The sequence below is a fragment of the Gigantopelta aegis genome, chromosome 8 (genome assembly GCF_016097555.1).
Source record: "Gigantopelta aegis isolate Gae_Host chromosome 8, Gae_host_genome, whole genome shotgun sequence".
Classification (NCBI taxonomy): Eukaryota; Metazoa; Mollusca; class Gastropoda; order Neomphalida; family Peltospiridae; genus Gigantopelta; species Gigantopelta aegis.
In genome coordinates, this window is record NC_054706.1 from 56,633,232 (window position 1) to 56,659,201 (window position 25,970).

Consider the following 25,970-nt stretch of genomic DNA (forward strand, 5'->3'; position numbering starts at 1 on the left):
ATAGGGAAAGAAGAAAAGTGTTTGATTTTACAAAATATCGGGGTTTTTTTGTACAATGTTGTTGAATGACCATGTTTGTTAATGTACCTGGAATGGGACAGCATTCCCAAATGCACCCAAAAACAAATTTAACGCACGTTGTGCACGTTGTGGCACGTTGTGCGACAATTGCAGGAAATCGGCGTGAAATGGTCCGATTTTGGCGAATGCACGTGAAAACTCGGGGAAAAGATTGGGGTAGTGATGGGTATTTAAAGCTAGCTGCTATGCTCGCAATGATGCCTCATTTCCATTTCGACATAGACGAGTTACAAGATGCCAAGACTAAGACTGCCGAATCGAAACATTGCAATAGGCCGCCTCCATGTGAATCGCAGTCAGCAGTCGCATGCCACATGAACGTCCATCAAAGCACCATTTCACGTCTCTGGGACAGGTATCAGCAGTTTCAATCAGCTGAAGACCGGCCCAGAAGTGGAAGACCTCACATAACAACTGCAGCACAAGATCGCTACATCCAGGTTCTGCACTTGCGTCACTGCACTGCCACAGCAACGAACACTGCTGGAAGCATACCTGGTTTGAGGAGGGTGTCTGCACAAACCATTCGGAACCGACTTCGGGAAGCTGATTTACGGGCTAGGAGACCGTATGTTGGCCCCGTCCTGCGACGTCAACATCGACATTTACGTGTTCGATGGTGCACGAATGTACAGGGGTGGAACTTGGGAAACTGGCGGGGAGCATATACCAAAGTTCAAATTATGTTTTCATAATATTTCAACCCATAGAAAGAGTCATGTAATTACACATACACAATTATTCACAGCAGTTCCCGTGAGAGATTTATAGCACGATATGTCTGTTAAAAATGATGCAATGTGTGGAGCTGTAGTTAGCGTGGTAGGGGTGTCAACTACCCCAATCCAGTAAACGTTTAAAAAAAAAAAAAAAAAATCCTAGTTCTACATATCATAAAATGTTGTAGGTTTTTGTTTTAGACTATCTAAATATAAAACTGTTCTCGGAAATGGCATTTTACTACTTAATTCTCCATACTGTTCCCATCCCGAGAAATATAAACTACGTCCTTGAGTTTTTCATATATTCCGATACCAGTACAGCACTAAAACGCACACTAATAAAACTACCGTACATCAAACTACATGTGCACGTGTGACATGAATAAAGGAAATACATGTAGACCGTTTCAGTTTCACTACTCCAGACGCATGTTAATTTTATTTCATTATTTACTACTTTCTAGTTATTGCTTGTTGTCACGGGGATCCTATAATACCCGTAACTGAATAAAACACGATTATCCAAATATCTCTCCTAACTGTATATCTATTAGATCTCTCTGTATCGGGCAGTGTATACCCGTGTGGCTCGGCTCTAGGTATAATCAAAGATACGATCTTATATAAAGTATATATATGTAGCATGTTTAGTTCACTATAAAACACAACAAAACACAATACACTTTGGAATCTGTATTAACACTACGCTGACAATTAACATCGCCACAAGCGAAATGATAAGAGCATGTCCCGTCACAATTGTGTTTCCAGGCGCTGACCCAGAATTGTTTGCGGGGGGGGGGGGAGAGGGGTGTGTCATATGCAACTCATTGCATTACAAACGGGGTCTAGAGGGCATGCTTCCTCATAAAAAATATTTTAATATGTTGTATTTGCAGTATTTTCCTGCTATCTGAAGCACAAAACGTCTCTGTCTAGTAACTGACAAACTAACCCACTGTAACCTCCAATGTGCCCAACATAATTATGCATCCTCCAAACGAGGAAGGAAGGAAATGTTTTATTTAACGACGCACTCTACACATTTTATTTACGGTTATATGGCGTCAGACATATAGTTAAAGACCACACAGATATTGAGAGAGGAAACTCTTTTCGATTAGTAGCAAGTGATCTTTTATATGCACCATCCCACAGATAGGGTAGTACATACCACGGCCTTTGATATGCCAGTCGTGGTGCACTGGCTGGAACGAGAAATAGCCCAATGGGCCCACTGACGGATGGTAAATCTTAAGGCAGAGATGAATTTTACTTGTAGAATGCAGGAAATTGTATTTCAGGACATCTAGTTTTCAAAATTTTACGGGGGATAAAAAAACCCCAGAACCCCCTAGAAACTTTGCTTTGCTTAGTCATCCACCCCCCCCCCCCCCCCATATCTACTTGTTTCCGCCGTGCCTGTGTATCAGTGAATATCCATACCGTTTTGGTCGTGTAAACCTAGAACTGTAGGGATAGTCAGTAACACACCTCGTAAAGTGTGAGTATAACTATTACATATCGATCTTGCGGTATCGCCTTACGGCACGGCGTCGAAATTTCTCGATTCACGCAGAAACGAAGTTTCTAGAAATTGAAACAGCAGTTTGGCGAGTTCATATTCGTAAGTAATAGATTATACATGATGGATAGAATTTATATGTTTGTTTCTTTAAAGGGACATTCCTGAGTTTGCTGCACTTTTTAAGATGTTATCGACTATCAAAGACTTTTTAACGATTGTAATTACATATCAAATATATTTTTCTGCATAAAATATCAATGGCTGAATATTAAACATGTTTCTGATCATTCTAATATTTGTACTAGGTTATATTTTATTTTATTTCCAAAAATATTATTATTTTCGTACATCTTACAAATATTAAGACGACCAGAAACACATTGAATATACAGACACTGATATTCTAAACAAGAAAATATATTTAATATGTAAGTTTAATCGTAAAAATATTTTATTAGATGAAAACATTTTACAATGCAGCAAACTCGGGAATGTCCCTAGCATTTGACTCTCTTTCTTGGAAATTTATCGAAAAAGCGTTGGAATTGTTTAATTTTAAAATATCTATTAAAAACTCGATAAAACCCCTCTATAACAATTCAACTTCAAGAGTACTTCAAAATGGATTTTTATCAGAAAGCCTCAACCCTCTCTCACCATATATTTTATGTCAACATCGACATTTACGTGTTCCCTGGTGCACGAATGTACAGGGGGTGGGACTTGGCAAACTGGCGGCGAGTATGGTTCAGCGACGAGCCACGTTTCCTTCTACAGCGACGTGATGGACGACAACGTGTTTACAGACGCCGCATTGAACGATTTTCCAACAACTGCATCGCCCAAGTTGACAGATTCGATGGAGGGAATGATGTCATGTTGTGGGGAGCCATCTCATGCACCGGCAGAAGTGAACTTTTGTTCGTACAAGGCAACCTGACAGCTGTACGCTACTGGGATGAAATTCTTCGCCGTCACATGCTTCCCATTTTGGATCGACAGAGAGAACTCTTTCAGCAGGACCATGTCATGCCGTATACAGCACGTGTAATAACGGATTTCCTACAGAATGAGGACATTAATGTGCTGCCATGACCATCAAGATCGCCAGTTCTCAACCCCATTGAACATCTATAGGACGAACTGGACAGACGTGTACGCCAGCATGACCCGGAGCCTCAGACGCTTCCGCAACTGTTACATGCACTGCAGGAAGAATGGGCTAGGATTCCACGTGCCCGGATTCAGATACTCATTCAATTTATGCCAAGGAGATGTGATTGCTGCTGCTGGTGGCCACACAAGGTACTGATTTCAGCGCCCTCGTGCGACGCTGTTTGGTGACAAAAACGCCCCCATTGCGGTCAGTCCATAGCAAGAACATTGACACATACTCATGTCAAATTTGATGAATAATAATGAAATTATGCCACTTTGTATTAAAGAGATAATTCCATGACTATTTCGCCTATGCGTTTCTTTTTTGACAGAGTTTATTTAGTTTGTATCGTTTTCAGATTTCAACATGGCCGATCATGAAATTACTAAGAAAATCAGCGAATCTTACAACGACCTCGTTTTGAGCTGTGATTTTGTCTGTAACGTCAACGAGCCCGACCTGACAGAGGAAGAGAGAGTAATAGTAAAAAAACTTCACCCTGAAACTATGAAGAGGTGCGACAAATATCAGGGACGGATACACTAATTTGTGAAGAGGCGGGGGCACGGACACGGAGCGTGAATGAGAGGATGGGGCGGGGTGGGGTTTGACTGGAATACTGGTATGAAATATGTGCATTGGACTGGTCGAATCAAACCGAGAAACCGTAATCGGCCGAGGTGTTCCGAATCTAGTTTGCTGATTGCAAAAAATCTGGGATCATGGTTTAAAAAAAACAAAAATTGTGTAAAAATTTCAGGGTTGCTACATAAAATTAGGGTAGGTTGGGAAACCGGAAACACACATATGGCTTCGAAGGATTATTCATGCTATAATATACTCATCACGACTATCCCGTCGCTTGAGTTTCCAGAAGGGCCTCTCCATTCAAATTATTTGTAAGGAAGGAAATGTTTTATTTAACGACGCACTCAACACATTTTATTTACGGTTATATGGCGTCGGCCATATGGTCAAGGACCACAGAGATATTGAGGAAGGAAACCCGCTGTCGCCACATCATGGGCTACTCTTTTCGATTAGCAGCAAGGGATCTTTTATATGCACCATCCCATAGACATGATAGAACATACCACGGCCTTTGGTGTACCAGTCGTGGTGCACTGGCTGGAGAGACACACACACACACACACACACACACACACACACACACACACACACACGCACACATGCAGTTAAAAAAAGTTAATTTATTTTTGTATAATGACACCACTAGAACACATGATGTATTAATCATCGGCTATTGGATGTCAAATATATATTCTTAGAGAAAAAACCCGCTACATTTTTCCATTAGTAGTAATGGATCTTTTATATGTGCCATCCCACAGACACGATAATAAATTTCACGGCCTTTGATAAATCAGTCGTGGCGCACTAGCTGAAACGAAAAATGGCCCAATATTAGGTGCACCGACGCCGACAATGCATCAGGCGAGCGCTTCACCACTGGGCTATGTCACACCCCCGACCAGCATCAATCATACCACACCACTGTTTTGAGCTTCTTTGAACATGAGAGAAATCAAGAACTCATTGGATGTTAAGAAATGATTAAACCAAGCTAGACAATTCTAATTTTAGCCCGAGTACTCTGACTGTAAGAGAGCTAGACGGACATTTGGACATAAATACGCTCTCATTTCTTTCTGTACTATGTGATTAATATGGGGATTTTTTTTTTTTAATCAGTTAACTCGAAAATTATCTATGTAAAGGTATTTGACGTCAAACATAGGATTGTTGTGGTATTAGAGCGGAAATCTTTGCCAACTTTTTGGTTGTCGGGAATTGCCAAAAAAATACATAGCTTGGTCTCTGACTGTAATGAGAGCGTATTTATGTCCAAATGTCCGTCTAGCTCTCTTACAGTCAGAGTACTCGGGCTATTCTAATTTTAACCAGACATGCATTGTCTCAGTGCACAGAACAGTAGAATGCATTGAAAAATATTGCTGCTAATATTCTGCAGTTCTTGGACGCTATAATTAGCATAATGGTTGTGTTAATCTTATGTATGTTATTATTCACTTTAGGTATCACGGGTCTGGATTGGCGATCCCATCACATGTGCAGGGATGTAAAATTCTTGATGTCGGGTCCGGTTCTGGCAGCCTCGTCTTCATTCTCAGCAAGCTAGTTGGTCCAAAGGGCCACGTGACAGGGGTTGATATCGCCTCTAATATGGTGAGATCCGGCCGAGCTCCAAACAAATTTTCTTTTCAAACAAATGTATTTGTGAGGAGAGCATAGCCCGACTTTTAACGTAAAAAGTTTGCTTTGTACAATTGCTAAAATACTAAAACTATTTTGTTTTAAATAATACAAAAAAGAAGTTTTGATTTTGTTTAACGACACCACTAGAACACATTGATTAACTCATATAAATATTTAAATGTATTAAGTAAAGAAAAAATACTCTGTGGGTGGTTTCCACTTCACATTCAAGAATGAATGAATGAATGTTTAAACCTATTGAACTTCAAATTAAACCCCACCTGGATTCGTTTCTGCTGGACGTTCGTCTCATTTCAGACTGACATCAGCAGAAAATACAGGAAGTACCACTGCGACCTTTGGGGTTTGTCGCAGCCAAACATCGAGTTTCACTGCGGCAATGCGGAACGGCTGAAAGAAGACTTTGGCTTTAAAGATAACAGTTTTGATATCATCGTGTAAGCGACAGACAGAAACAGAGAATAACTGGTTACTGTTTTAAGATATCGGAATTATCCTGCGATGATTAGAATGGCGAGGCTACGCCGAACCGCATTCGCCATTTGATTTTAGCAGGATAAAGACAATTTCTTAAGACAGTATATAACCGGTTAGGTGTTGTTTTTTGTTGTGTTGTTTTTTGTTGTGTTATGTTGTGTTTTGGGGGGTTTTAATTTTAATTTTTATTTTATCCCACTGCCCCTTTTCCTTTCTCTCCTTTGAATTCCATCTAATTTCTTCCCAATCTGGCAACTCCTCCTATCTTTCAACTTCTTTTGCTGTCCACCTCCACATCCCAGTCCTTGTCTCGACGATTTCTTAAGACAGTATACAACCGGTTAGTTTATTTATCCTGCAATCCTATAGATAATTAAAAAAATGAAATTAAACCAATTTAAATACAACTTTACCGTTTTCTTGGGTAGCTCACACGTGTTGAATGCCTTTTTGCCTACAATATCTAAGAGGGCTTCTAGAATTTTTATAAAATCCATTAGCCATGGGATCAGAGATTTTTTTTAATTTACTAGCGACGATTAAAAATTCTCACTAGCCCTACTTTACTTTAAGTTAATACGAGCATAATACATTCCTAATATATGATATTGACGATACTGAAACACACGAGGGTAATAATCTCTTTATCATATAATCTCAAGCTTAATACGTGTTTTTGTAAATTGTACACGCAACTTTAATTCCAGTCCGCCATTTCTAGATATTCAAATGACGTAAGAATATGTAGCGTGGTGTCTTTTTGCAGAAAAATTAAGTCAAACTTGAAAGATGTCATTTTGGATGTCCTAACATCAAAATAAACTAGTGCTAAAACGTTGTTTTTTTCGTTTTTTTCTGAACTTTGGACAGCTTTCAGTATAAAATTGCTATTAAAATGTTTTTATTTGATGACTGAATGCATACGTCAATTATGGAATGTCACCCTAGTACGTTTGCTTAAATGTCAATAAACCTAGTGCCGTGATCTCGATTAATTTACACCTAATTTGCAAAGTTATCAAATTCTTAAAGTATGTGATCTGAAAAATATCACATACTTTGATTGCACTGAAAATGTAAGATATTACATTATATTATATTATATTATATTATATTATATTATATTATATGTGTGTGTGTGTGCCCCTCACCTTTTGGCACCTTCCTACACCACTGATATTAGTAATTGCAGGATAATACTATATTCGTGCCTTTAGATACCATTTATACTACAATTAAATGTATCTAATCTGTTGAAACAACTCGCTGTAAGATCAATGGTATGTATCTAACTGGCACGAATGAAGTATTCTATTTTGTTTTTACATATCCTCAAAAAAGCAGGTTTAAATTAAATTTAAACATCTTTTTAAACTAAAACCTATTTACGGCCCTAGCGATTGTATTTAACTTATGCGTCACAAATAAATCAGTTTCAAGTTAACATATACGTCACAGACTAATCGATTTCGGATAGATGTAAAAAAACAAAACAACCCACCCCAAAACTCGATCCATATATCCAATGTTTTCTTTAAGTAAAGGGAAGTAATCGTGTACAAAATATGTTGAACGGCTGAAAAGCCTCAATATTAACAATATTCCAGGGACTAGGCCTTTAAGGCAAATGTTTAAATGCGTTACATTACTGTAAATGTTTAAAGGAACTGTCCTGAGTTTTGCAGAAATTGTATGACGTTTCCGACAAACAGAGCATTTCCGGCGACTAAAATTACATATTAAATTGAAAACCCCCCACAAACCATTTAGGATACTAGTGCCTTCATTTCCAACGTGTTTGCGATCTTTTGCTAATGTTCGTTTTCATCGTAAATTTTTTTTTTTCATTCGTGTATGTACAAACTTATTGGTAGATAAAATCCGGTTTAGGCGATTACAAACATTAGAATGACAACAAACACTTTGTTTATACAGACACTGATATTCGAAACAACAAAATAACTTAATATATGTCATCAAAAAGGCACTGTTAGTTGTAAACACGTTGCAATGGCAGCAAACTTCAGACAATCCCTTTAGGGTACGATGAATGCAACGTATATGAAACATACCTTCAACTTGGGTCAGATTAGTCTAATGAAATTATATTATCCAAGATACATGTATTTAAAACTTGGTTCCCCGATTTCATTCCGTTTAATTATAATGAAACAGTTGGTATTCTGCAAAAATTAAAATATGTTAACGGATAACTAAAGTCAAATATGAGCCTTATGTGTTGGAAAGATGCATACCCGGACCACCGACACATACTAACGCTTTAAGCAATGAGGAATTAATTTAGAAAACGTAATTATTCCTGCTAATTGGGGGCAGCCATTTTGTTTCTTTTTCGTCGCGTCCGGTACTCTAGCCCAGGAGGTAGTGAAGTCAGATCCTACCAACTCCTGTATGCACAGTGTAAACAAACGCAGTAATTTACGACACCGGCCTCGGTGGCGTCGTGGTTAGGCCATCGGTCTACAGGCTGGTAGGTACTGGGTTCGGATCCCAGTCGAGGCATGGAATTTTTAATCCAGATACCGACTCAAAACCCTGAGTGAGTGCTCCGCAAGGCTCATTGGTTAGGTGTAAACCACTTGTACCGACCAGTGATCCATAACTGGTTCAACAAAGGCCATGGTTTGTGCTATCCTGCCTGTGAGAAGCACAAATAAAAGATCCTTTGCTGCTAATCGGAAAGAGTAGCCCATGTAGTGGCGACAGCGGGTTTCCTCTCAAAATCTATGTGGTCCTTAACCATATGTCTGACGCCATATAACCGTAAATAAAATGTGTTGAGTGCGTCGTTAAATAAAACATTTCTTTCTTTTTAATTTACGACAAGGCGGATCGCTTTGATCAACCTGACTTGTAAAACAACATAAATGACTTGATAATATAATAAACTATTTAACTAAATATATTTCCATTTGCATTCACAGAACGAAATGGAGTTATAGTATTTTTCTTTCTTATAAAATCCAAAGAAAAAAATGCATACTATTAGGCCTATTGATAGGCTACGTTGGAGCAAAGACGACCACCCACGATACCCATTTCTTTTGGGACTACGAAATTGGTCAGTTCTGTGATTTTAGATCTACTTAATCATAACTGTTACAGAATTATTTACAGTAATAAAGCATGACGGTTGATAATGTTCATTACCATTTTAGGGGTGGCAGGTTATTTCACAATACCTTATAATGTTAATAATACTGGTACGTATTTTTGTGTCTAACCGGCGGTAATTAATTGCCTTGTCAGATTACCTATCAATTATACACCTGCCAATTAGGAATCACAAGTGGAGGCAGTTAAAAAGAACAGATCTATTAACTAAGAAAACACTCCGTTTATCATTTCAGTACCGGACGTAGGTTAATGCATGGACAAAATATGATACAATTATTTCGACTTTGACAATGGTGTTTTATTTTGTTTTGAAAAATAATATATACTTATTGCTGGCTTAGTGGAATGGATATTATTACAGAACATTGCGAAGCATGCCCGTTTCATCATTATGACATCACGCGTTAAGTATTACATAACCACCGGCTCGCCAGAGGGCGTATTCACTGTGATCAAACAAAATGGCTGCGCCCGTTATGTCTAATAGCCGTCACATTTAACCGTTTTATTAATTAAATATACCAATATACTTGTTGATATAAAACAATAATGTGCATTTGTTATCGTTGAATATGCCTATCAGTCCAAAAGCATTCCTTTAATGTAATTTAATAACTATACTTTTGTACACAATCACTTTTGTACCCTCAACGTTGTTTATTTTACAGGTCAAATGGTGTACTCTGTCTATGCCCTAACAAAGAAAAGGTGCTTGCTTCTATTCATAGCACCCTGAAGGTAAATAGTTTACTGTGGTGTTAAATTCCCAAATATATTGCATAAATTTAAAGATCCCTAGAGGAATAATTTCAGTGATTAGCTTGGGTGTGAAAATGTTGAGTATTTTTCTTATTTTTAAAACAATAAATATATATATATATATATATATATATATATATATATATATATATATATATATATATATATATATATATAAAAAAAAAAAAATTGGCATTATTATACCGAGCGCCAGCGAGCGCTTATGACAAGGTGAAATGACCTACACAGACCGAGTCCTATACGTTAGATATGAAAAAAAAGTCAAAATTTTGCAACAGAAGTGAAATCACGTTAAAAAAACCCCTATAACTCGGAGTAAATGGGTGACAGATCTGCGACGAATGCAGAACAAGGCTAATTAATATTACTTTCGTAAATACCTTATGATGGGGATCGTGTTGATATATTTTTAGAAAATACGTTCGATGCATTACCCTGCAAAACAAGAATGCACTGAATTTTTTTTAAATAGGATTTTGACCAGAAAAAATATGATAGATTCGCATATGCATTGTGGGTGAGACGATTAAAAAAAATCAGTTTATTCATAAATACATGAACAGTATACATGTGTTTTGCCACGTATTGTGGTCTATTAATATATGGACAAACAAAATAATATAACAAACGAACATTTACGGAATGTTTCAACATGATTCGTAAAACACATTTTAGTTGACGATATTTTAAAACAAATATTAAAAATAACTGCTGTAAATAGTACACAGCCTAAATCATGCCAATGCTTGTTTTTCTTTAAAAAATAATTTTACACAAGGAATCTGACAATATTTTTATCTCGTCGACTGCCTTATATATATATATAGTGGTCTCTCCAGTATTCAGGAAAAGGATGGAGGGAATCGGTAGAGCTGGTTCCACTTATAGGAAGGGATGGTACATAAGATTTGCAGGGTACAAGTAATTCGAAAATGTCTTGTAAACGACGAGTGAACCTGATTACTCTGGTAGTTCAAGACGATGACATGACTTGTGATTTTGGATGGCAGTCTAAATAAACGGATGGCGGATATTATTATCGCTGCCAATGGATGGCGGGCCTATTGGAAATTAGTCTTAAGAGAAGGAGGGCCCGCCATTGCTTATGACATGTAGCGAGACCTCTGATATATATATATATATATATGCAACACACACACACACACACACACACACACACACACACACACACACACACACACTTAATTTATCTTACTTGCGCTCGCTTTTAGGTTTTACCTAGTTAATATTATTAATAGTTAAGCAGTAGTACAGTACATCAAATAATCAGTTTTCAGTGTTATAGTGGTAAAATACTCGCCTGATGCACAGCATGTCTAGGATCAATCCCCGTCTGTGGGGCCATTAGGCTATTTCTCGTTCCAGCCAGTGTACAACAACTGGTATATCAAAGACTGTGGTATGTGCTATCCTGTCTGTGCATATAAAAGATCCCTAGCAGGCGCGTGCGCAGGGGGGGGGGGTTGGGGGTCGAAACACCCCCCTGCTCAAGGCGAAAAGAAAATTCATATCCGGATTTTTTACATTCCTGTGAATGGATATGGAAAACACCTCAGAATAGCCCTAAAAGGGGTCAATTTGTCAAAATTTTCGGGGGGAGGGTCCCCCAGACACCCCGCCACGGGCTTCGCCAGACACCTCGACCCCCCCTGCAAAATTTCCTGCGCACGCCCCTGCCTAGATACTAATAGAAACATGTAGCGAGTTTCCTCTCTAAGACTATCTGTCAAAATTCTCAAATGTTTGACATCTTATAACCGATGATTAATAAATCAATGTGCTCTAGTGGTGTCGTTAAATAAAACAAACATTAACTTCATGTCGACAAATAGGTCACTTCTAAATTACTGTTTTTCTTCTAATGAAATTCTTCTTTTTTAAAACACGTGTTTTCTTTGAAGACTACGTGACAGAACTACCACTTATTTGACATCCAGTAGACGATGGTTAATTAATCAATGTGTTCTAGTGGTGTCGTTAAACAAAACACTTTTATATTGATTTGGGTTTTTTTTTTTTTTGTGGGAACAATTGCTCCCTCCACCTCTGTCCAACCCTGCTAGTTATGAGCCTCAGCCCTGTTCCAGAAAGCGATCTTAGCGTTAAGACCACCTTAGGTTTATAAGGTTGTTGTGTACATAAGGTGATCTTAGCACAAAGATCGCTTAGTAGAATGGGGCCCTCGGCCCAGATTTCCGAAGCTATCTTAGGGCTACGGTTTTACGATATCGTAGCGCTAAGATGACTTCAAAAATCTGTAGCGTGGCTGGTAAATCTGTTAAAATTGTTTGTCTGTAACCAGACCAAATATGTTATCAATATATTGCATTTCGTATTTACATATAGTGATGTTGAAAACAGGGAAACAAAATGTAAAACAGCATGAAACCACCTAACTCTTAAGTCTGTTGGTCCTGTGACTTGAAAAGAAATGTCTTATTTTGAACAGGAAGGTGGCGAATTTTACCTGAATGATGTATATATGCCAGCAAACAAGCCCCAGAAGAGTATAAGGTTGATTTTATGTTTTGGTGTAGGTACAAACCTAGTGTCCAACCACACAAACACTCAGAGGTAATACCCAGCAACATACACTCAGTATTTCAGTCGGTAGCCACCTAGTAAAGTGATAGATAGGTATGTATTATGAGATATATGGTATCTGAAAGGTACACGTGTAGTAGTACATGTCATAAATTGCAATATACGTGTATGCTAACCCCAAAGACCTCCTCCCCCCAAAAAAACAAAAACAAACGAACAAACAACAAACCCCAAAACAACAACAAAATCCACCCCATAAAACAACAATGAAAAAAAACCCAATCAAACAAAAAATCCCAACAATAAAACTACAAAACAAAACAACAAAATTGCTTTCGGTAGTGTTAATGCCATTTGGCTTAACTTATCATTATAGAGCAGCTAATCAGATGCCTTTAAATTGAAAATGCGACATATGTAGGATTTTGCGGTGTGATGTCACCATCTCGCACAGTGTTCTCTTTTTGGGTGCATAACAAGGTTTGCTGTGTTCTGTTATCAGATAATGGTCTCACTGGATCCACGGTTTGGCCCGAATTCGGAGAGTCCATGAAATCTGCAGGATTCACGACATCTTACATGACAATGGCTGGACCCGTGGATCTCAGTGATGAGTATACGGCTAAAGTTCGTAAGCATGCTCTCAAATATCTTCTTTCTTGATCCCATTACACATAAATATTAAATATTATATAATTTAGGAGTCAATGATTTTTAAAGTGTGTGTGTGTGTGTGTGTGTGTGTGTGTATGTGTCTGTGTCTGTGTCTGTGTGTGTGTGTGTGTATGTGTATGTGTATGTGTGTGTGTGTATGTGTGTGTGTGTGTGTGTGTGTGTGTGGTAATTCTGACTCGTAGTCATTAGAGAAAACCCGCTACATTTTTCCTAACGCAGCTAGTGATCTTTTATGTGCACTTTCCCACAGATAGGAAAGCACATACCACGGCCTTTAACCAGTTGTGGTGCACTGGTTGGAATGAGAAAAACTCCCAATCTTGAGCAAGGCCAGTGTTTGTAAACAATTTGACTGTTATTATCGTGTTCTATGAGATTCATGTTAATGTTGGTGCGAATACTAGTCAACATGTACATGTACATGTCCAGCGTAAATAATTGTAACAGATAAATCAACTTTCACTGAGAGGATTTGAACCACGGACCCTCTGTATGAAGGTCCGTCACTCCATCAGCTAAATTAATAGCTAACCAAATATCCACTAGCTACTGCATTAGGAACAATGTCCGTGCTTATATCTAATTAAGGTTAAAGCACGCTGTCCCGAAGACACACTTGATCTATCTGGACTGTCTGCATGCCCCGGTCAGTGAGTTAGCAGATAGAGAGATAAAAGTCGGTGTTGTGGTCTTTTACCTACCCATCGGGTTGTTAAACTCACTTTGGGTGAGAGCTGTTGCATCACTATTTGTAAAAGAAAGAAAGAAATGGTTTATTTAACGACGCACTCAACACATTTTATTTACGGTTATATGGCGTCAGACATATAGTTAAGGACCACACAGATATTGAGAGAGGAAACCCGCTGTCACCACTTCATGAGCTACTCTTTTCGATAAACAGCAAGGGATCTTTTATATGCACCATCCCACAGACAGGGTAGTACATACCACGACCTTTGATATACCAGTCGTGGTGCACTGGCTGGAACGAGAAATAGCCCAATAGGCCCACCGACGGTGATCGATCCCAGACCGACCGCGCACTGGGCTACGCTCCGCCCCCTTCACTATTTGTCACCCGTGTGGGTAACAGGAGCCGATTCCGGGATGAAAATTCCGTACGTACCAGTCTTACATCCAAAGGGTTAACCAGTACGTCACCGAACACTTTACACAAACACCTCTAAATATTTCACCCAACAACTGGTGTCATATCTCCCGACGCTTATGATATACTGATCATTTCCACATGCAACACAATAATATAATGAGCAAATAGAAATGTGACTATTATTTCTCCGACAGAGGGCGCCAAATACGTTTCTGCAGGACACCGGATGTTCAAGTTACCCAAAGGTGCACATAGAGGACCAGCGAAAGTAACTTACAAAGGGAACATTGCAGGACATAAGGACGAATTTAAATGGGATGTTGATTTAACATTCAAGGTACATAAATATATATATTATATATATATTTGTTTTGTAAAAGAAAAATAACAATAACAACACAAGCAAATGAACTGCTTATTGAACTATTCATGCCTAGGTTTCTTCATCGTACTATTCATTGTTTTGTTTAAATACACCACTAGAACACATTGATCACTTAATCATGAGCTATTGGATATTAAACTTTTGATAATTATGACATGAACTAAACCAACTACATTTTTCCATTAGCATCGGTGAATGTTTTATATGCACTTTCCCACAGACAGGAAGGCACATACTACAGCCTTTGGTGTATACGTCGTAAGGCATTGGTTCGGAGGTGGGAAAGAAACAACCAGTCAGATAATGATTCCCCAGAGGAGGTTTGATCCTACGACTAAAGCACCCCAGGCGAGCTCTCTACCGACTGAGCCAAGGTTCTAACTTAAGAATTTGTCATCCACTGCATTTAAAAAAACAAAAAGGTTTTAAAAGGTGACTTTTACAGCAAATAAATATGACCGAAAGGTTGTTTTGTTGCATGTAGACATATTTTAATTGTACAAATGTTAAATACTGCTGTAGTTGAGGAGTTTTATCGATGGCGGTAATTTTAATACAGCGGCACAAAAGTGCCATCGGTAATGCTCTCAATCCACGCCAATTTATATTACAATAAAGGCAATTGCCGTTGTTAAGTTTGGGCCCTACCAAGCTGTAATCCCACCCCGTTTGTTTTATTAATGCATTTTTTCATTAGTACCATTACTAATGCTAAGAAAGAATAAGCCAGTTTAAACATTCTATTTTAATTAGTTTTTTTATCACTCGATATCAGCTTCATCATATTGCATTTGAACTAAAATATATTATAAAACCAAACCCCATACAACGTGTACAATTTTGTCGAAAATGTCCATATAGTTGTTTAAGCAACTATACTAAACGATATTAAACGCATTGGATTTCAAAAGATTAAGATTGAGAACTTAATATTTCAGCAACAGCGAATCCAAGGGAGGGGACTAGGGGACGTGCCCCCCCCCCCCCCCCCAACATTAAAATGCCCCTTTTTCACAATTTGTATTAATTTTAATTGAAGTGCCCTTTTCAGGAAGTTGATCCATATGCCCTTTTGCCCTTGGTCGCCTCCCTTGTTCAATGTCATAAAACTCTGTCAGTGTCTGTGTATCCAGTGTGTTTGTGGTCCTCCTATTGGTTGCACGTAGCTCAAACAATAATTTTGTACATACAAAACAAAACATATATACATATACAAAGGCCTGAAATTATGCAGGGAGAGGAAGGAAGAAAAATATTTTATTTAACGACGCACTCATCACATTTTAATTACGGTTATATGGCGTCGGACATATGGTTAAGGACCGCGCATCGGCCATCGCATCGACCGCGCATCAAACGAGCGCGTTGCCACTGGGCTACGTCTCGCCCCGCAGGGAGAGGAGTCAAGCTGAACTGTGGCGGCCACCTGGACACCCAGCACACGTATATATTAGGAAGTAAAATTAAACTTTAGCCACTATAAACTTCAGGTCGAATAGAAACACATTGAATATAGAGATTCTGTCATTCTAAGGACCCGTTTCCATTGTGGCTTCTAAAAATTGTACCGCGCTTTTGGAAAAACTGCAGTTGATAACCATATAATCAAAATGTTTATTTGTCTTCCCCGCCCCCAAAAATGTTTTTAATGCCCCTTTTTAAACAATTTATGTACATTTATAATTGAAATGCTATTTTCTAGGAGTTGGTCCATGTGACCTTTTGACCATGGTCCCCTCCCTAAAATATTTACTGGGTCGGCCCTTGGGAAAGACCTCACAATGACAATTGAAGAGTCTCTGTAATTAGAAGCTATTGTTTCTCTACTTCAAGACTGGAACACCAATGGCTGTCGATGCAGAACTGGCAACCATCCTGGCCTTCACGAGATACAAGGACTGCTTTGACTTTGATGACGTTACAGCGGCCACTACAAAGAGGGTAAGACAAATTCTACCAGTAATGTAGAACGGCTGCAAGAAGCAAGCACCTGTCGTAGTGAGTCGGGAAGGCAAGGACAAAGATATGGAGTTGGAATAGCAATTCAGACTGGAAATTAAGAAAGGCATCAAAGGAGATAGTGAATCATTGTGGACATTTTAACGATTGTAATTACGGTACATATCAAATATATTTTTCTACATAAGATATTAGTGGCTGTATATTAAACGTGTTTCTGGTGGTTTTAATATTTGTACTAGGTTAAATTTCATCTTATTTCCTAAAATAATGTTTTTTCGTACGTATGGAATTATTTGAAGACAAAATCCAGTTTGGGCTTCTTACAAATATTAAGACGACCAGAAACACATTGAATATACAGACACTGATATTCAAAACAAGAAAATATATTTAATATGCAAGTTTAATCGTAGAAATATTTTATTAGTCGGAAACATCATACAATGCAGCAAACTCAGGAATGTCCCTTTAACGACACACTCAACACATTTTATTTACGGTTATATGAGGTCAGACATATGGTAAAGGACCACACAGATATTGAGACCCCCCAACAAAAACAAACAAACCCAACAACAAAAAACAAAAAACAACAACCCCAAAACCCCCAAAACAAAGAACAACAACAAAAAAACAAACAAACAAAAAACACCAAACCTTTCTTACAAACCCGTTGGTGAGAACAATATTTCTTATTTATGATATCACATGACAACAACAAACAAGTGTGTTTTATCGATTTATAGCCATATGATTGGATGCTCCTAGGTGATGACTCTGTCATCACAGCCATACCATTCAATGAAATGAAATAAACACGACCAAAATTAATTGTTCTGCTACATATAAGTGTTCACCTGGAATTTATTGCTCTGTGACGTTTAATTTTCTGTTCAGCAACATCTTTGATATGTAAGAAATACAATACTATGCTTGTGTTCATTACATACCATTTACCTTTCGTTTAGAAAAGTATCCAACTTGCTTTCATTAGTAAATATGTAGGTTTTTTTCGGTCGTGTGGTGGTTATGCCATCGGACTTCAGGCTGGTAGGTACTGGGTTCGTATCGCACTTGAGGCAATGGGGGATTTGTTTTCATGCAAATACTGGCTCCAACACAGAGTGAGTGCACCACTAAGCTCAATGGGTAAGTGTACGGTCACATACACCGAGTTTCACCCACGGGCGCGATTATGGGGGTGTCTCGCGAGTGTATAACCCAACATGGGGGATGGTTACCCAGTATGCACTGCAAGTTCCGTGTACCCCTGGCTCGGGTGATGCCGAGATAGCTCAAATGACAGCAAGCGTGGAGCACGGCCCTGTCAAGTAGTCCCATACCAAAATGGAAATATTGCGGCTTCACCATTCATCTTATCATCATCCACATTTGTAATGTCAATTTTTTTTTTTTTGGTCTCTGTGTTAAATGTTTGTTGCTTAAAAAACAAGAAGAAAAAGAAGAAGAGAAACCCGTTTTTAAACAAGTTGTAAGGTAGATTATATCTTATATAACTCATGTAGCAATGGGCGGGACATGGCCCAGTGTCTGTCGTTGGGCCCATCAGGTTGTTTCTTGTTCCAGCTAGTGCTCCACAGTTGATATAGCAAAGACCGTGGTATGTACTATCCTGCCTGTGGAATGCTGCATATAAAAGATCCCTTTCTGGTAATTGGAAAGAGTAGCCCATTGCTTGGCGACAGCAGGTTTTTTCTCTCATTATCTGTGTGACGGCAAGTATCCATAATTAAAATGTGTTGAGTGCGTCTTTAAATATAACATTCGTTCTTTCATTCCAATGTAGTAGCACCGGCCTCGATGGCGTCGTGGTTAGGCCATCGGTCAACAGGCTGGTAGGTACTGGGTTCGGATCCCAGTCGAGGCATGGGATTTTTAATCCAGATACCGACTCCAAACCCTGAGTGAGTGCTTCGCAAGGATCAATGGGTAGATGTAAAACCACTTGCACCGACCAGTGATCCATAACTGATTCAACAAAGGCCATGGTTTGTGCTATCCTGGTTGTGGGAAGCGCAAATAAAAGATCCCTTGCTGCTAATCGGAAAGAGTAGCCGATGTTGTGGCGACAGCAGGTTTCCTCTCAAAATCTGTGTGGTCCTTAACCATATGTCTGACGCCATATAACCGTAAATAAAAATGTGCTGAGTGCATCGTTAAATAAAACATTTCTTTCCTTTTTTTCCAATGTAGTATTCTGTACTGAGCAATAACTCTAGATTCACTGAGTTATTGCAGACGTGTAACATGTTCTCGTGATGGCCAGGCGATCATATATTCAAAATATTAAAACACCATGTTGTGGTCTGCCTGCAAAGACATGAATGTGTGTGACAGGTTTGGTAAAACGAAATCAGTAAAAATAAAAATAAACCACAAAAATAATCTTTATTTTATCTGTATTCAATTGAAATGCAAATGAAATACTTAATAAGTTTTGCTTATTAATATTAAAAGGTGGGAATAACGTTTCCCCAACTACCATATTTTAAAACTGAAAACTGATTTACAGAATATTTAGTCTAGTATAAACAAAACCCTAAAAAAACCCCAAAAAACTTGGTTGTCACACACACATACACAGACACGCGCGTGCGCGCGCGCGATAATTTCTAGAATTATTGTTTTCATTAGTTTTATTATAGTTTTATTATTTTTTATAATCATAGAAAATAATAAAATCTGGAAACTGTGGTCTTATGTATATTTGAATTCTTCTCTTGATTTCAGGCTCAGAACGCATTCATCTATCTCGAGGAGCTGGCTGCTACGGGCAAACCGTTTCCATATATTTACGAAGTTAAATAAGATGGCAGTGCTTTCACTAACTGTTCAGTTTTTTTATTTTAACAGTCCATAATAATAATCACGGTTATAATATCTACAAAATATATATGTATACAGTTTTTGTTTTAAAAATCTACTTGACAGGGTTCGTAGCGGTCTTTAAATTCTTTGAAAGTCTTTGAATTGTAATAAAAGTCTTTAAATCCTCGTATTTGGTTAATTCTTTTATTTTATTGTTAATATTTCTTCAATCAACGGAAATATTCTGACCTTCCTTTTGCTAGCGCAGCTACATCATAACACGATACTTTTATATATTACAAGTTACGATGTATGCGATGCCAAGCTTTTAAATAAATAAAGTTCGGTTGAACTACACTCGTAAAGCATTGTTTATAGCGCCCGTGTTTGTTTTCACTGGTTTAGTATCGTTACGGAAGGAAGGAAATGTTTTATTTAACGACGCACTCAACACATTTTATTTACGGTTATATAGCGTCAGACATATGGTTAAGGACCACACAGATATTGAGAGAGGAAACCCGCTGTCACCACTTCATGGGCTACTCTTTTCGATTAGCAGCAAGGGATCTTTTATATGCACCATCACCACAGACAGAATAGTACATACCACGGCCTTTGTTACACCAGTTGTGGAGCACTGGCTGTAACGAGAAATAGCCCAATGAGTCCACTGACGGGGATTGATCCTAGACCGACTGCGCATCAAACCAACGCTTTACCGCTGGGATACGTCCCGTACCACTATCATTACAGAGCCTGCGAAGTCTATTGTGATTTTGAATTAGTGTTGATCAATCTTGGGTGTTTATCCGTGAAACACTAGCACCTTGACCATATTCGTCAGTCGTTATTGGCCGAGATGTCCCGGATGGTTTTCAGCCTACATTTAATTTTGTACGATACAATTTTAATAAAATGTGAATCTAAAATATAATTTCTTAACATTGGGACAAACTTCCCAAGCCTGTACGATCAATATCAACGCTGATCATGTTTTACTACAATTAATTAATTACGCACACAGTTTTAGTCAGGGCGGTGAAAACATAGGTACTTGATGACAGGGTAATAAACTATTTCCCAATTGTGACACTAGTACATGATACGGTTACTGCATATTAGCTACTATTGACGTTGTAGACGAATATGTGGAAGTTACTTTGTCACCAAATACCACAGTACGGTGTGTGTGTGTGTGTGTGTGTGTGTGTGTGTGTGTGAATGCAGCGAAAGAAAGAAGAAAAATGAGTGATTAACTATCAAAATCAAAGAAAGATAAGTTCAATTTCATATCGAAAACTTATTGTAATCAAGAAATGTCTATTATTGTTTTTAAATAACATTTTGTTGAAATAGCAGACCCCCAACCCAAATGTCCGATCAACTGTCAGTACTGTTTTTGTTTTGTTTTATTTTCTTTTAACAGCACCCTCTGCCAAGCGTTTTTACCGCGTTTTATTCCGGGCCGGGCCGAAGTGAGGATTTTACCCGGCCCATAATACAAATTTTAAAATACGAAATTACTTGAGAAATATGTAAAAATAGGTACAAAGTTAATTTTACAGCTTAAGTTGCATCACATGCTTCTTGATAAATACCTTATGACGTTGATATAATCAGGTATGGAAAACCTTCATCAGGACCATAAATTATTATATACCCGACTTTGACCAAGTACATGTACGTTTTTTAATTACTTTGTGTAATATCTACAGTTTACATTTTATTGCATCTTTATAAAACATCTCAGAGATTTAAAAAGTTTCCTTAATTATTTTTCCAATATTTCAAGTCTGTTTTCAAATTTATATTTTTGCGTAGAGAGTGTTGTAAAAATGCCACCGTCACTAACGTCTGCAAAACGCTTGTAACAATATAGGCTACATCTCAGTGGTTGGGACGCTAATTTATTGAAATAATTTTTTATTTTATTTTTATCAATTGTTATAAATATTCATCATATTTGTATGATACAATAATACTATTTTTATTATTATTATATATTTTTTCACGTTGACCATAATAATACCTTTAGGGGTTTGTATGTAGTACGTGCTTTCGAGAGGTTCTTGTTGGAGTATATTGAGAACAATTAAATTATCCTGTCATCAAGTGCCTATGGGTGAAAAGTCACATGGAAAGTTTCATTTCAACTTATTTTCGTGCTTATATCCAATTAAGGTTCAAGCACGCTGTCCTGGGCACACACCTCAGCTATCTGGGCTGTCTGTCCAGGACAGTGGGTTAGTTGTTAGTTGGTTAGTGGTTAGTGAGAGAAAAAAGGGTGTAGTGGCCTTACACCCACCCAATGAGCCCTTAAGAACTCGCTCTGGGTTGGAGCCAGTACCGGGCTGCGAACCCTGTACCTACCAGCCTGTAGTCCGATGGCTTAACCACTACGCCACCGAGGCCGGTACATGGAAAGTAAAAGGCACATGGAATCGATCGTGAAAGAAGATTCACAATCGCTTTCTGCAGCTATTCCAGAATAGTGAAAGTGACACTATTAACCGGCCTCGGTGACGTCGTGGTAGGCCATCGGTCTACAGGCTGGTAGGTACTGGGTTCGGATCCCAGTCGAGGCATGGGATTTTTAATCCAGATACCGATTCCAAACCCTGAGTGAGTGCTCCGCAAGGCTCAGTGGGTAGGTGTAAACCACTTGCACCGACCAGTGATCCATAACTGGTTCAACAAAGGCCATGGTTTGTGCTATCCTGCCTGTAGGAAGCGCAAATAAAAGATCCCTTGCTGCTAATCGAAAGAGTAGCCCATATAGTGGCGACAGCGGGTTTCCTCTCAAAATCCGTGTGGTCCTTAACCATATGTCTGACGCCATATAACCGTAAATAAAATGTGTTGAGTGCGTCGTTAAATAAAACATTTCTTTCTTTCTGTGACACAGATCAAAGGTGAGGCATCGTGAATGAGAATATTATCGTAATATCAAACTGATAATTATAATCTGACTAGTGTTTCATTTGAGGTTCGATTCCTTTAGGATAAAGGGGATCTTCCCCACCTCATGTATTGTCTGTTGTGTCCAATCTTTTATTCCTGGAAATTATGGATGTGGTAAATGAAAACGGGCTTTGCCTGTGCGGAAGCTATGCCACAATGGTTAAATGTTGAAGTTTGATTTAATGTTGTTTTTTTTTTTATAAAATCTGGAATTTTACATTGCAAATTGTTTCTTTATAAAATAAATTTAAAATGTAATTATTATTGTACGATGGCATAGAACTGCCGTCAACATTTCATTTGTACTGGAATATTAAAGGCACATTCTTGAGTTTGCTGCACTTTTTAAGATGTTATCGATTAACAGACTTTTTAACGATTGTAATTACATAAAATATTAGTGACTGTATATTAAACGTATTTCTGATCGTTTTAATATTTGTACTAGGTTAAATTTCATCTTATTTCCTAAAATATTGTTTTTGTCGTACGTACGACGTTATTTGAAGACAAAATCCAGTTTGGGCTTCTTACAAATATTAAGACGACCAGAAACACATTGAATATACAGATACTGATATTCTAAACAAGAAAATATATTTAATATGCAAGTTTAATCGTAAAAATATTTTATTAGTCGGAAACATCATACAATGCAGCAAACTCGGGAATGTCCCTTTAAGCTTCAATCATACAAAATCGAAATGTAAAACATCAGCAAAAGGTTGATCCAAGAAATATGTGAAGGAAGGAACCAAGCGTCAAACCGGTTCATGGATGGACTGACGAGCGTCTATGATGTTGATATGGTCAGTGAATCTGTGAATATGGCTGATCTGCCAAAACACTGGATGGGCTTTAAAGGGACATTCTCGAGTTTGCTCCATTGTAAGATGTTTCCGAACAATAAAATATTTCTACGATTAAACTTACATATTAACTATGTTTTCTTGCTTAGAATATCAGTATCTGTATATTCAATGTGTTTCTTGAAAGGTTATTATATAGTCCGGTGTCTGTCACGGGGATCCTATAATACCCGTAACTGAATAAAACACGATTATCCAAATCTCTCTCCTAACTGTATATCTATTAGATCTCTCTGTATCGGGCAGTCCAATACCCGCGTGGCTCGGTTCTAGGTATATCAGAAATAAGATCTTATATAAAGTATATGTAATATAGCACGTTTAGTTCACTAGAAAACACAACAAAAACACAATACACTTTGGAATCTGTATTAATACTACGCTGACAAATGTACTGCCGCAGTAGTTAATTAACAACAACAGATAATAACAACCCAGAACTGATCACTTAATTAGTTAATCTCTAGATGTCTAGTTAACACAATATTCTAATCACTTCACCATGACACAACACCCACACGTGTGATAATTGAGAAACGCTTCCAGGGGAACTTAATTAATAAAGGAATTATAACTCTATTCCTAACTGGTTAATTTTTAATTAACCCTTAACTACTCATTCAGTAACCTTGTAATACAGACTTAATACTGGTACCTATCACAATAAAGACAATAACCTACAGTTTACCTAGGTCCTCTAGGATGACTGGTTAAGCTTTAATAATTTTAGACAGTAAAGCCTACAATTTACTTCGTCAGTTTACTGGAAACACTGTCCAAATAATATTGGTATAATACAGTATTAAAATATTTAAAGTCACATCAATCACATCAAGGTCATACAACAAAGCAGAAATAATATTTACCAAGTCCAAACGGACTAACGTTCCCTGGCAGCCTTCCAATATGTTTCTCCCTGATATCTCTAAAACCCTAGCTATTTATTCAAAAATCTGAGAGACAGCGAATATCGCCTGGGGGCACAACGCGGCACCTCACCTATCATGTGAATTTTCCCCAACTCCCAGAGACGGTATTTTTCCTTAGACGGCCAGACTTACTGTCGCCTAGTTCGCCAAAAACCACGGTCGTAAAACCGCACTATCGGAGGTATTACGTAACTACTGGCCACATGGTCTAAGTGCATATTGGGACTGCACACGGCCCTCTAAAACAATTAATATCGCCACAGGCGAAAAGAAAATAAGAGCATGTCCCGTCACAGTCTTATATAAACTACGGGGTGGGGTGGGTGGGGTGGGGCAGTGGCGTAGGAAGGTGCCAAAAAGTGTGTGTGGGGTGGGGCACACTTTCATATTTACACACTTTTACACTATTATAAAGCAAATATAAAGCAAAATATCTGAAAAGTGGGAGGGGGGCACATTCCCCCTTCCCCGCTTCCTACGCCAGTGGTGTGCGTGTGTGTGTGTGTGGGGGGTAGAAGCAGGGCGAGATCTAGCTCAGTGGGTAGTGTGCTCGCCTGGGGTGCTTGCGTCGTAGGATCAAACTACACAAGGGAACCCATTCTCTCTTTGGGGTTTCCATCCCAACCAATGCATCGCGACTGGTATGTGTTCTCCTGTCTGTGTCCGTTAACAGAAAAGGCTAGACACTGGCGTAGGAAGGTGGGGGGGGGGGGGGGGCAAGGGGGGCGATGTTTTTAAAAATATATTTATACATACCACTGCGCTACGTCCCGCCCCTCAGTTTGTGAAGAAGACCAACGAGCTTGTCATATATGCCCCATATAAATGTCCTTGATTTATAGGTAGACTGAACACCACTTGACCAGCTGTTAGATCATACTTCTGCATTATGCCTGGAAGGAACAACACCCTGATAAGTTCACTCTAATGAAAACTGTAAACAAATTGTTAAAACGAAGAGTCATTTTTTTTTTTTTAGTCAGGGGCAAGGCACGTATTGCGCCCCCTTACCAGAGAATCGATAGCACTTCCCGAGTCCCATTCCACCAGTCCAGAATTTTGCGCCCAGGGTAACCGCCCCGGTGGCCCCGCCCACGCTACGGCACTGGGAACAAGTACCCCTGGCCCATATAATGGATCCGCCCTTAAGTCCATAGTTGAAAATTACAGGGCATTTGATCACCAGGTTTTTATTATGAATGTGAAAAAGGGGAATAACCCTTACAGAACTGCCATATTTTTAAACTGAAAACCGATTTGTTCATTACATAAGACTAACAGTAACAAAATCCTCGGAAAAGAAAAGTGGTGATCAATACATATTCCCTGAAGAATAGCTTTATTCAGTTATACGTAAGGGTAATAAACATAGGAAATAATAGTACATAGCAACTCTGGTCTTATTATTATTAAAAAAAAATTGTTCTTCCTTTCATTTTAGGCTCAGAACCCATTCATCTATCTTGAGGAGATGCCTGCTAAGGGGAAAAAAAAATTCCTTATATATATTTGACAGTGAAGTAACATATTAAAA

At 38.4% G+C, this 25,970-nt stretch overlaps 2 protein-coding genes across 2 annotated transcripts; both read left to right on the forward strand.

Moving 5' to 3' along the window:
- The first annotated feature begins 2,303 nt into the window (after window positions 1–2,303).
- Window positions 2,304–12,743, forward strand: LOC121380036 (arsenite methyltransferase-like). The gene is made up of 6 exons (XM_041508763.1): window positions 2,304–2,430; window positions 3,849–4,005; window positions 5,548–5,698; window positions 6,047–6,186; window positions 10,033–10,102; window positions 12,615–12,743. Exons 2-6 carry the CDS (start codon window positions 3,857–3,859, stop codon window positions 12,741–12,743), a joined length of 639 nt encoding a protein of 212 aa, XP_041364697.1. The 5' UTR covers window positions 2,304–2,430; window positions 3,849–3,856.
- Window positions 12,744–13,141: 398 nt separating this feature from the next.
- Window positions 13,142–19,799, forward strand: LOC121380037 (arsenite methyltransferase-like). The gene is made up of 4 exons (XM_041508764.1): window positions 13,142–13,340; window positions 14,693–14,835; window positions 16,717–16,824; window positions 19,597–19,799. Exons 1-4 carry the CDS (start codon window positions 13,145–13,147, stop codon window positions 19,672–19,674), a joined length of 525 nt encoding a protein of 174 aa, XP_041364698.1. The 5' UTR covers window positions 13,142–13,144; the 3' UTR covers window positions 19,675–19,799.
- The last annotated feature ends 6,171 nt before the right edge of the window (window positions 19,800–25,970 follow it).